Source organism: Euleptes europaea, chromosome 5, assembly GCF_029931775.1.
Source record: "Euleptes europaea isolate rEulEur1 chromosome 5, rEulEur1.hap1, whole genome shotgun sequence".
Classification (NCBI taxonomy): domain Eukaryota; kingdom Metazoa; phylum Chordata; class Lepidosauria; order Squamata; family Sphaerodactylidae; genus Euleptes; species Euleptes europaea.
The window spans coordinates 26,587,053-26,599,705 of record NC_079316.1 but is presented as its reverse complement, the minus strand read 5'-3'; the positions used below and the strand labels follow the sequence as shown (position 1 = coordinate 26,599,705).

Here is a 12,653-nt window from a genome sequence, read left to right as displayed (position 1 = left end):
GTTTGGTTGGGGACACATTTCGTGGCACTTATGACTTCTGGGCACGGAATTTCGCGGCACTTACTTCTGAGTAGACACATTGAGGGTTAGATCCCAATTATGCTTTGGAGATCCGTTGAGTTACACAGAACTAACTTCCAAGCTTCAGGCGGCGGCACTACTGTGTATGTGTGTAAATCTGACGGCACCGAGTGGGACTTACTTCAGAGTAGACACGATAGGGATCGCGCTGCCCTTAGAATTTCATCCTCACTGTGTCTCCCCCAGCCAAAAAAAAAAAAAAAATCTGGCTAATGGGAATATCCGCGAATCTCTACTTAGAGCCTTTATAGCTAATTGGTCTTCTCCCCCCCCCCCCCATTGTTTCAACTCGTTACTTTCAGGCTTGTAAAACTGACAGGCTATTTAAGACACAGAGTTTTACTCCTTGGGAGGAGTGATTCGTAATTGTTTCCGTATTGTTCAGCCTCCCTCCCAAATAAGATTTGATAGAAGAGCCTGCTTCCTTAACCTGCGAGGAGCCACGGTGTCGAAACTTTAGCTTCCCTCGCAGAAAAGAATGAAAAACTTAAAACACTTGGAGGAAAAGCATCAGGCGTCCGAGTATTGTCTCATCTCCCTATAACACCCCCCCCCCCCATTTAGCCTGTTAGGATTTAAATTGACAATATTGTGACACGAAAGTATTGGACTGCAGGAAAGCGGTGGAATTATTACTGTCATGTTCTATTGACTGGGAGGAAATTGCTGAACGCCATGGAGGTTTAAAAAAAACAAGCTCAGGCAATTATTCTGATGGGCCGAGGCAGGAAAAGAGTGTTCCTAAATTCTTCACACCAGGACCGAAAACCTCGCTTGGGAATCGGCCTCGCTGGATTCCAGGGGACTAGTAACATTCAGTAGGGATTTAGGCTCCAGTCCTCGAACTTCCTACGACCCAAACTGTTTCAAAAGCACCTTTGGAGGTCTGTGTGTATTTTAATTCAGGGCTTCGTTTAATTTCACTGGAGAATCGCCAGTCCCCACTTGGTCCGCTTCAACGGAAAACCAAGGCAAGACTTTTACGAACCAGAAAGCCTACGATGGTTTTTCAGGTGGATAGAATTGGCCTCCAAGGCCAACAAGCAACCACAGGGGTTACACTGACAACAGAGCAGATTTCTATGTAAGCATAGGTCATTTATGCACGGGAGGTTTTGCCTTGGATTTGCCACTCTTTAGGTGCACATTTTCCCCATCCAAATGTTCAAAACTCAACAGTAAGCCCCAATGCAGAGTTTTGAGAATTCGGATGGGGAAAATGTGCATCTAAAGAGTGGCAAATCCAAGGCAAAACCTTCCATTCATAAATAGCCATAGGGCAGTGGTTCTCAACCTTTTTTGCTCCATTCCCCCCTTTCACCGTTGTTCAGAATATAATTCCCCCCTTCCCAAAATAGCCTAACTCAAAAGGTGCATTCCAGATAATATGCATATTTGCTAAATAGTGGTCCCAATCCCCCCCCCTAAAATCCCCCCACCCCGGGGGAATTCCCCTCTTGTTGAGAACCCATGCCACGGTGTATTTATTTTAAATGTCTGGAAGGCCAGACTTTCCGGCTCGTGCAAAATAAACGTTTGCAATTGTGGGGGGCATGATGGAGAACCCCTCCCCGGGCAAAACCCGCCTCTCTCCGATCACTCGAGCGCCACCGACGCCTGAGGCGGAAGCAAAAGTCTGGCCAGCGGGGCCGGAGGGATCAGGCTGTTGTCCACTCCCTCGACCTCCCCCCCACCCAGCCCTTTCTCGCCCTGTTGCATTGCCTTTCATGGCTCTGGATCAACATCGCCGCGTCCCGGGGGGCAAGCAGCTCGACCCCGAGACCTATTCATGGGCCTTGGCCCCCCACCCAGAGCGCAGCCGTGGCGGCTTCGCTCCCCCCAGACAAAAGCGCCTTGTCTGTACGGCCAAAAAGGGAGATGGTTTCCTCTGCTGGGAGGGGAGAGGGAAACGTCGATGGAGCCTGAAATCCCGGAAATAGGGAGCTTCTTTAATTACTCTTCGCTTAAATGAAAAACGATAAATTTCCCCCTGCCTCCTATGACCGGGCTCCTCGCCTCCCCCTCCTCCCGCGACAATCACAACCCCTCAATAGTCTCAACTGGGAAACTAATTTGCACCGTCCTAACCTCAGAAAGCCCATCATTTCCAGGGAAGGGAAGCGTTTTTAAAGCAATTTGCAGATAAATCATTGCAATTTTAATCATAGCGCACCTTATACAGGCAGAACTGTGATTTATTCGGGTGGTTTCCCCCCCCCTTGCGGGTGATGGTTGAAGAAGGTAGAGGGGGAGGGAGAGAAAGTAGGCAAGAAAGAAAGCATGAATAGCACTGCATTGAAAAAATAAAGCATCTATAGTGAATATGACTAAGATCTTCTTTTGTGTGTGTGTTTCTGTTGCCAACAACATTGCCTTTAAAAAGCAAAGAAAACCTTGAGCGCGCTGGACGAGCGTAGAAAAGGCTCCCCTTATCATCGATGCCTCCGTCACTCTTTTCTTTCGCCTGGCTGCGTGTTGAACAGACGAGATCTGGGATAGCTTAGCAAGGCCTGGCTGTTCCTCTGGAGGAGGAAGGCGCTGAGCTCAAACTACGGAAGCTCGGCAGCAGCGTGGCGGCCTTCGGCGGATTCGAAGGTAAACGGGCCGTTGGCTCGGGGTGTCGCCATGGTTACAGCGGCGTAGTGACCTCTGGGCCTCGCTAGAAGCCTAGGCCGTGGGTGACGGTGGTGGTTGTAGTAGTGAAAGGACGGAGGTTTAGAGCGCGCCCCGCAATTGCTCGTTAGCCTCGCGGCGGGGAAACCCTCGTTGCCTTCGCTGGTGTGTAGAAAGGGAGGTCGAAGCGGAGGGCTCGGCTCGCTTCTCTTCGCCGTCGTTGCCAAAGAAAAGGTGATTGTTTATTCCCACGTTGTAGGCCTCCCTACCGGGGGGAGGGGGGGAAATAGAGCGAGGCCCATGATTGTGACCCGCGCTGCTTCCTTACAGGGAAGGAATTCGGATCCTCACTTTCTGGCTTTAGTTTATGGCCATTTATGCCCGGGAGGTTTTGCCTTGGATTTGCCGCTCTCTGGATGCACATTTCCCCCATCTGAATTCTCATAACTCATAAACAAGCGGCAAATCCAAGGCAAAACCTCCCATACATAAATGGCCTGTCTGAAGAAGAAGAGCTGTGGCTCCTCTGAAAGAAGTGAGCTGTATCTGAAGAAGGGAGCTGTGGCTCACGAAAGCTCCTACCCTGCCAGAAAATATTGTTGTTAGTCTTTAAGGTGCTACTGGACTCTTGCTCTTTTCTATAAATGGCCTATGTCACCCTTCTCACAGTAAGAGTTGCTGTTGTTGTGTGTGTGTGTGTTAAGTGCCGTCAAGTCACTTCCGACTCATGGCGACCCTATGAACCAGTGTCCTCCAAAACACTCTATCCTTCATAGCCTTGCTCAGATCTTGCAAATTGAGAGCTGTGGCTTCCTTTATAGAGTCAATCCATCTCTTGCTGGGTCTTCCTCTTTTCCTGCTGCTTTCAACTTTTCCTAGCATGACTGTCTTTTCCAGTGACTCTTGTCTTCTCATAATGTGACCAAAGTACGACAGCCTCAGTTTAGGCTTTAGAATTGCCCCGTATGGAAATCTCATACAGGTGTGACTTTTCATATTTTAGAGCTGCAGGCCTAGTCATGAAATTCCATTTTGACTCAAATTTTTCGCACAGGCTGAGAGAATGAGAGGTCTTTGTTAGACACTTCTCTGCCTTTCATCTAATACTCTAAGGTGCTAGTCAACTCGAATCTAACTGATCTGTAATGTTAAGTGAGTTAACAATACTCTGGTAATGTTAAGTGAGAACTTAATTTGGAGCTCTGGTCGCTAGCTGGTGGTCCTGGGGAAACACTTTTGATGTACTGTGAGCTGCCAACTCAGATGTTATCCCCATGTGGTGTATTAGCAACTGCTGTTATCAAACATTTCATTTTGTTCAGTTTCTCTTATCTCTTTTTGTTGGGGAGGAGCTGCAATACAGTGGCAAGCAACCACTGTGTGCAGAAGGTCTTAGGTCCAATCAGTAGCGTCTCAGGTTAAAGGATCAGGAAGTAGGTAACCTGAAAGACCAAGAAGAGTTGCTGCCAGTCAGAGTAACCAGTGCTGACTCTGATAGTCCAGTGGTCTAACTCTGAATGAGTGGCTTTATCTGCCAGCGTGGTGTGGTGGTTAAGAGTGGTGGACTCAAGTCTTGAGAACCGGGTTTGATTCCCCACTCCTCCACACGAGTGGCGGACTCTAATCTGGCGAACCAGGTTGGTTTCCCCACTCCTACACATGAAGCCAGCTGGGTGGCCTTGGGCTAGTCACAGTTATCTCTGAACTCTCAGCTTCACCTGCCTCACAAGGTGTCTGTTGTGGGGAGAGGAAAGGAAGGGGATTGTAAGCCGGTTTGATTCTCCTTAAAAGGCAGAGAAAGTTGGCATATAAAAACGAACTTTTCTCCTTCTCCTCATGCTTTAAGTTAAGAACCACACTGCACCTCTTAGCTTACATTTCTACCAAGGACTTCTGGTTTTGGACCCATATAGTTGGATGATTCTTTTCTTTCCGTTCTCTCCAGTGCTTTTCAAAGGAAAAAGTGTGGTCAAATGGACCTTGAGCTTGTTTGGAGGTTCTAACGGGAGCATAATGATTGTATAACCTTGACTGAAGAACAGTACACTCCAACTGGGATAGTCATCTTCCACCAAATGCGAAGCTTTGGGAGGGATGCACATGGAGGGGTAGGGGAGGAAGGGACACCTGCCTAGCCAGCCAAATCAACAGATGTCACAGTCAGATCACCATCACGTATTTCCTTTTTTATATCTCTTAATGGAAGATTGTATATATATTCTTATAGCCACTCTGCTTATGTTTTATTCAGCTGGTTCATGACTGTAATAAATGATTGATGGTTTTGTGATGTAATAATTGAGTAGCCCTGGTTCCCACAACTTATTTTTGCTGTGTAAGTAGAGTTCTTTGGGCCCTCATCTTCCTTCCATGTGTTCTCTTTCAGCTCTCCCATACCCATCTTTGTGCTAGGTCAATTAGAAACAAACTTTCTAACTGAGAAAGACAGGTACTATTTCAAGTGAAATTTTCAGGGAATGCCTGATTGAAAAGTGATGCATTTTAATCAGTAGTCACTACAAGGACTTGTCTCTCTGTGTGTATGTCTGTACATATACTGTGTGCATGCGTATGTCTTTGTTGGGTGTCTGATGGCATGTGGGGTAACATTGGGGAGAGAAGTGAGGTATGAATAAATATCTAAATAAATAATGTGCATTGTGTGATATTGCTGACAGATGTATGTTCTTTATATCTTCAGTACTGTCTCTTTGGCAGAAGTGAAGTAGTTAAGCACTGAAGAAAAACAAGGCGTATTGTGTGGAGGTAGTCGCTCACAGTTTTAACTATAGATGGTTTTTGATTTCTTGACAATGTTTTTATCTTTTTGAACACTAGTTTCTTAAAATGGGCCGCCGTTCATCAGACACTGAAGAAGAGACGAGAAGCAAAAGAAAAAAGAAACATCGCAGGAGGTCATCCTCAAGTAGTTCTTCAGATAGCAGATCGTACAGCCGTAAGAAATCGGGAAGAAAGTCAAGGTCAAGATCTCGAGATCTTCAGTTTCACTCACATTCATATGAAAAGAGGTGAACAAATGAAGTCATATTTGAGGTTGGGTATGTTTATCAATGTGGCGCTAAACTAGTCAGCGAGTATAGTTCGCACCTTGATGTGGTGCGCTGAAAGAGTGGCATGTAAACTGTAAGATAAATCCCAGGTATTTGCATAAAGAAACATGTCGTCATTTGCCTGGTGCTCATACAGATCTGCTTTGTGAGTTCTCCACACTTATTTATGCAAAGATGGGAGTTGTGGGGGGAGAGAATGAGGCAATAGTAGAGAGGAAGGTTACTGCTGACACTTCTTTTCACATGGTCCAACAGGCATTTGCACAGTTGTGTATATATTAAAGAAGTTAAAAATTAAGATTTCCCTTGGATTGCTTGTGGTCCATCTTTTAATCTTCATGACTGATAATACTTTCCCCAAGATGCTAAAAGGGATCTCCCTCACTGGATTCAGGGCTACAAATGGCACCAATTTTCTACTAACAAAATAGATTACAATTCCAGCAGAATAAAATGTAGTAGTAATCTTTAGTATACTTATTAACAAATCTTTAACATGAAGTATTATGAAATGCTGCAGCGGATGTCCAACAGTGCACTTCAGCTTCAGGTGACCCTTTATAGTTGTTTCTGGCATGAATATTTCCCCTCACGTTTGTGATAAGCTGCTTTGCTATAGCTGTTGTGAAACCTCAATTGGGACTCCTGAATCCAGTCAGCTTTGAAAACATGAATGGAAAACATGCTGCTGAACTCTTCCATTTCGTGGTCATATTTTCAACTTCTTTTTGTGAATGGCAAGCCTAACTGCCTCAGGGATTGTATTTAGTTTTCAAGCATCCTCACTTTTTAGATGTGTATTTTTACACTGAAGTAGAAAACTACTCTTAACAGTTTAACTCTAACCTAGTCTGCTTGGATATCCTGTGTGTTGTGCTGTTAAGTCACTTCAGACTCTTAATGCCCCTTAGTTTGGCTTGCTGTAGTGGAATTAAATCTGGTTTTGTTTTCACGATGCAGTTCTCCTGTCCCGCACAAGAATTGGTTTGAAAAGGTCTTTGCAAACTTTTTCTGAGTACTGCTCTAGGGAAGGTCTTAAAATAAACCATCATAAATCTAAGATTGTGATCTTCACTAAGAGGAGAAAATTCCTCTTTTTCGCTGGGTATTAGATGGCTTTGAGGTTGACCAAGTCAAGGAGTTTGTTTACCTTGGCATTCTGTTTTCCCATAACCTAAATTGGAATGCCCATCAAAAAGCAGTGTCCAACAAAATTAAACCTGGGGTTGGTGCTATTGTCAACTTTTTTCACACCAAAGGTGGCAAATATATTCCAGGGGCTATTCAGGTTTTTAACCTGAAAATTACCCCAATTATCCTCTTTGGTGTTGCCATCTGGATAAGTCATCAATGAATCTATAGATCGTCCACTGCTTCAGTTCTTAAGAAAACTCCTAAATACCCCTCGATGTGTTGCTGGCGTTACTCTTCGGTCCGAGTTTGGGCAAATGTCACTTGAAGCTAGGGCGTGGTTGGTTGCCTTTAAACTACACCTTAAACTGTGCTTTAGCACTGAGGGGTTCCTAGCTTCTCTGAAGCATGACCCTTTTCGATCCTCATGGCAAAAAATCTTAGATGAGAAACTGTCATTGCTGGGCTTCTCACAGGATATGTTATTAGATCTTGGGAAAACTGAAGCTTGTACCAAAATTAAAAAGCGCATTGAAGAGCTCGATTATAACAGCACTACTTTTCGTGTTCGTCGTGTCTGTTCATCCCAGTTCTTCGGAATACCCCCTCCACGTGGTCTGCCTGCCTATACATATTATCTGACAACTCCTCGTCTCTAGAGCTTTTTGCTTGGCTAGATTGAATGCTAACCCTTCTATGGTAATGCAGGGCAGAATTCTGAATATACCATACTCAGACAGGATCTGCCCTTGCTCCTCTGGCTCTATTGACTCATTAGCCCATGCCCTTTTGGAATGCCTCTTTTACGAGGAACTTCGATCGCACTATATTTCCCCCCTTTTAATATACAAATCCAATGCCTCTGTGACTGACATAATGCCTTTTTTACTAAGCGATAGGGACCCCAAGGCTACATTGTCAGTGGCAAGATTTGTTTCAATCCTTATATCCCTCCAACACTAGATATATGCTGCTCAAGATCAATTGATCAAGGAGCTTCTAAGGGATAAAAGGAAAGGTTTTGTTTTCAGAGTTGTATACTTTTTTGTGCAGTACAGTAATATTTAAAACATTGGTGAGATCGCTATGTAATGGTTGAATATGTATAAAAATATGGGTAAGGCAAGGCTGTGTTTGAGCAGGAGGGTAACTGCCAACCCCTACCTTCTTTTCTAGCTAGGATTGCCATACCTTTTTTTCCTTGGATCCTGCATATGCTCCCCCCCACCAGGTTCTTCTGCCTCGCCTCATCTACTTTCTTACCTCATCTGCCTCCTTTCTCGGTTTAGGCCTTTTTATCTGTGACCCTCCCCTGTCACCATGTTGATTAGTCTTCCAGATGATTTGAATTTTTTACCCTAGAAATGGAGGTGAGCCATTGTTTAATGAGCTGAAGTTTTTGTTTTTCCAGTTCGTTGCTGTGTTCCCACCATGTTTTCCTTGAGTCTTGTATTGCCACTTGATTGTGCTTCCCAGTAGTAATTGCGCTGGTTTTTATTTGCCTCTTTGTGACTGTGTTAATTTTTTTATCTTTAAACTTGATATCCTTTCCTTAGCTGTATTGGTTGTTAGGCCTGGAAGTAGTTCTTGGATTAGTTTGTGTATTGCAGTGATGGCTGCTTATGTTGCAAAGGCATTGTGGTATTTCAGATGCTGAGGAAAGCAGGGCGCTTCCCCAATACTTTTCCTAAAGGGAGAGGATGGCTGTTTCCCAGGTTAAAGTTTTTAGATATCCCAAATGCAGTGTATTTTCTCTCAGCTGTCAGACAGTCCCTTATTTAAATTCCTTAGTATTATAGATGGAAATGTGCAACTACCAGGATTTTATGACAAGAATAAACAGAATTGCACCAATCTTGTTTTGTTAACTTCTTTACACTCATTCATAGGCACAATAGCAAAAAATTGTTTTCTTCAGGAAGTTTTGATTAGTAGGGTCCTTTAAGCATTTGATTTTTTCGGGTCCTGTTTTTAATATTTACATGTATCCCCTAAGGGACATAGTGGGATGATATCAGCTGCAATGCCCACATTATGCAGATGACACGCAGCTTTAGCCATATCTCCACTGTAAGAGAGATATTCATATCTGACAGATAACACCAAGCTTGAGAGACCCTGGAGGCTGGATGAGAACCATCTGGCTTGTTTGAATCCAAAAAGATCGAAGTGTTTGCTTTGAGGATTTGGCTAGTACCACTGTCTTCACCTCAATGTAGGAATATACCACTGGCTGGTAAGATAATATGAAATCTCAATGTCATGCTGGATTCTGCCTGATATTCTAAGAATTAAATTATTGTGATAACTGTTTTGTCTTTAGCTAGTTAATACATTCCAGTTCTTCTGAGTTGAACTGAAATCTGCATTTATTCCACAGACATGAACATCTTAGAATCTTGTAGCATGAAAATGTGTTTGCAAACTGTGCTTACTTCATATCTTCTTGCTCAGTCTAACTCAGGCGTCCCCATCCGTTTTGAGCCTGTGGGCACCTTTGGAATTCTGACCCTGGATGGTGGGTACAACCACAAAACTGTGACCACAAAAGGCTGAGTCAACCACAAAATCTCAGAGAGTGAGATTAGGCATAACTCTGATAGTAACTCTTCAAATTTCAGGTAGAAGCTCTGTTTAACATGATGCCTTTTAAAATGAACACATTGATTAAAACATATATACTTGCATACACACAGCTTGTCTTCAGTAATACAGTGAAGATCCTTGTGCAGTAGTGGCAGCTGCTGCCAAAGCAACTTCTTAAAAATCTGCATAGCCAATCAGATCTCCAGTGGCCAGTCAGAAGCCCTCCTGGGCAGAAGTCCCACCTGGCTCTGCCTACTTTCTAAAAACACTTGGCAGGCGCCAGGGAAGGTGTCCTTAGACACCAAGGGGGGAACCCTGATTTCTCAAGTTCCTTCAGTTGGTTATTTTAGCTCCTACTGAGATAACGTGCATCTTAGTCTGTGGTTCAATAGAAGAATAATAGATATATATTCTTAAGGGAGGAGGATGCTCTCCCACATTTGGTTTCTGCTTCTTGTGATCCCTAAAGGCAGGGAGTAGGTTGCTCTTTCTGTCTCCAGGACAGAGGGAGTCCCAGCTCCTACAGTCTTTTTCCTGTCTTTTCCATAAGAATATTGGATTGAGAGAGCTTCCAGATTTTACCCATTGGTAACTCTCTTTTCCTCTTGTTTTTTCCTGTCTGTGTTTACCTCTCCCTTTGTTTTAAAAAAGGATATCATCTTTAAAAAGTCATTCAGTTTGCATGGTATTGCCTGGTGGTTGCTGCCCAGCCTGGCTCAAATTAGTCCTTCCTCAAAGGCCAAAACGGCCCTGAAACAGGCCCTGCCTCTTACTAACAAAAAACAAGGCTCGAAGGCTGGCCGATACTATTGTGGTAGCCTAGCAACCCCCAAAAGAGGCCATTAATTTCTTAAAACTTCAGGTGCTGCTTCTGTTATGTGGGGGTGGGGTTTAACCCAATGTACCACCTGATGTAACCCACCAATGGGGCTTTTCTCATCTCTGTAGAAAGATCTGTCTTTTCTGTTTCTGGCTCCAATCTCTGGATTAAAATAACCACAGATTTGGCCATGTTGAGAATTAGATATATTGATGATAGTTATATTATATTTGTGTGTTTGGTAGGGCAGAAATAGTCACCTAGCTTTGTTGGTTGATGGTAACTGAGAATGTGGCTCTCTGCAAGCTGTGGACTGAGTATCACTGCACTACAAGATATGCTCTATCACTGTTGGCTAAGGTGATTGGATGGAGAGTGTTACATCAGGTGGCCTAATATGGCCATTTCTTTTGATTGGCAGTCATCTGTTTCCCTAACTGCCATTAGCTTCATAACATCCCAAGTGGAGAAAGGTGTCGTCTTCTTCCCTTGAGAGAATGGGGGTATTGGACATATAGAATCATAGAGTTGGAAGGGACCACCAGGGTCATCTAGTCCAACCCCCTGCACAATACAGGAAATTCACAACTACCTCCCCCGCCACAACCCCAGTGACCCATACTCCATGGCCAGAAGATGGCCAAGATGTCCTCCCTCTCATGATCTGCCTAAGAATCAGCATTGCTGACAGATGGCCATCCAGCCTTTGCTTAAAAACCTCCAGGGAAGTAGAGCTTACCACCTCCTGAGGAAGCCTGTTCCACTGAGGAACCGCTCTGTTAGAAAATCCTAACGTCTGGATGGAACCTCTTTTGATTTAATTTCAACCCGTTGGTTCTGGTCCCACCTTCTTGAAGATGGTTATCATATCCCCTCTCAGTCTTCTCCTCTTCAGGCAAAACATACCTAACGCCATCAACCTTTACTCATAGGACTTGGTCTCCAGACTCTCACCATCTTTGTTGCCCTCCTCTGGACACATTCCAGCTTGTCTACATCCTTTTTAAATTGCGGTGCCCAAAACTGAACACAATACTCTAGGTGAGGTCTAACCAGAGGAAAGTGATACCATCACTTCGCATGATCTGGACACTTCACTTCTGTTGATACAGCCCAAGATCGTATTTGCCTTTTTAGCTAATGCATCATTCTGCTGACTCATGTTCAGTGTTTGGTCTTCTAAGACCCCAAGATCCTTTTCGCACACACTACTGCTAAGACAAGCCTCCCCCATCCTATAATTATGCATTTGATTTTTCCTACCTAAATGCAGAACTTTACATTTATCTTTGTTGAAGTGCAATTTATTAGTTTTAGTCCAATTCGCCAGCCTGTCAAGATCATCCTGTATCCTGGCTCTGTCTTCTACGATATGTCTTTCTTCTTGGTGACAAGGAGGACCCACTGAAGTTGGAGGCTCCTGTTTTGCTCCTACACTTCTTTCCTGTGGGGTGTTCAACTGGCAGCACAGTTGCCTAAGTCTTGTTTATGACAATCAACATGTTCTTCAGGTTTGTCTGTTTCCCCCCGCTTTAGTTCATATAGACATTTCCCAGGTTTATTATAAGGAGTTATTAAAGGCTTGCATGTCTGATTCTTGCTTGAGCAGCTGTGGAAGTTTTTAGACTGAAGGGGTGGGTCCTCCCTTCCTCCTGGCAATGAAAAGAGCAAGCTATTTCCTGCAGCCATGGATCATGGGAAGCAAAGCCCAGACTTAGAAGGGTGTCTTCCTTACCCTGGAAGGGTAGTTTATATGAAAGTTAAATTTTTCAGAGATCTTTACTTCTTTATAGTTACTATACTGGTTTCAGAGAATTAAAAACACCAGGCTGGAAAGAAGCTTTATAGGACAGTTACTGTTGGTAAAAAAAAGTAAAGGCTTGTGAACCTTGCCAGCTTCAGTTATTTGGAAGAAAACTAAAAGAAGAAGATGAAAGGTGAACTCAATATCCAATCCTGAAAGAATTCGTCCAAATATTTCAGGCCCCAAATTGGGTATATATTACAAAGTCTTTCTTCTCATAAAACAGTTGTAGTTAAAGTATACGTAGTCTTTAGTTGCACAAAGTGATTGCTATAAAACCCAAAACAAAATGGTTTGTATGGTTCTATTTAGGTATAATGAAAAAGCAGAGAGCAGGAATGATTTGCATATTACAAACAAACTTGTGGCTTTTATGTCACACAATAATGCAGACTGCAGTTTTCTTACATATACACTTGCCTACCCACCATAATCTAAGCATGCTCAGTTTGTATTTGAAATCATAGTTGTACTGAAACATAGTTGTACTGAAACATAGCTGCAAGTTAGGCTCTGGAACAGTACCTGCCCACTAAAAGGAATTTCT

At 43.7% G+C, this 12,653-nt stretch overlaps 1 protein-coding gene across 1 annotated transcript in view; it reads left to right on the top strand.

The window, feature by feature from the left end:
* Positions 1-2,602: 2,602 nt before the first annotated feature.
* Positions 2,603-12,653, top strand: part of RSRC1 (arginine and serine rich coiled-coil 1) — a 270,622-nt gene continuing 260,571 nt past the window's right edge. Inside the window, exons 1-2 of the mRNA XM_056849746.1 lie at positions 2,603-2,676; positions 5,533-5,723. Coding sequence (XP_056705724.1) covers positions 5,542-5,723 — 182 coding nt within the window. The 5' untranslated portion in view covers positions 2,603-2,676; positions 5,533-5,541. The remainder of the gene's footprint in view (positions 2,677-5,532; positions 5,724-12,653) is intronic.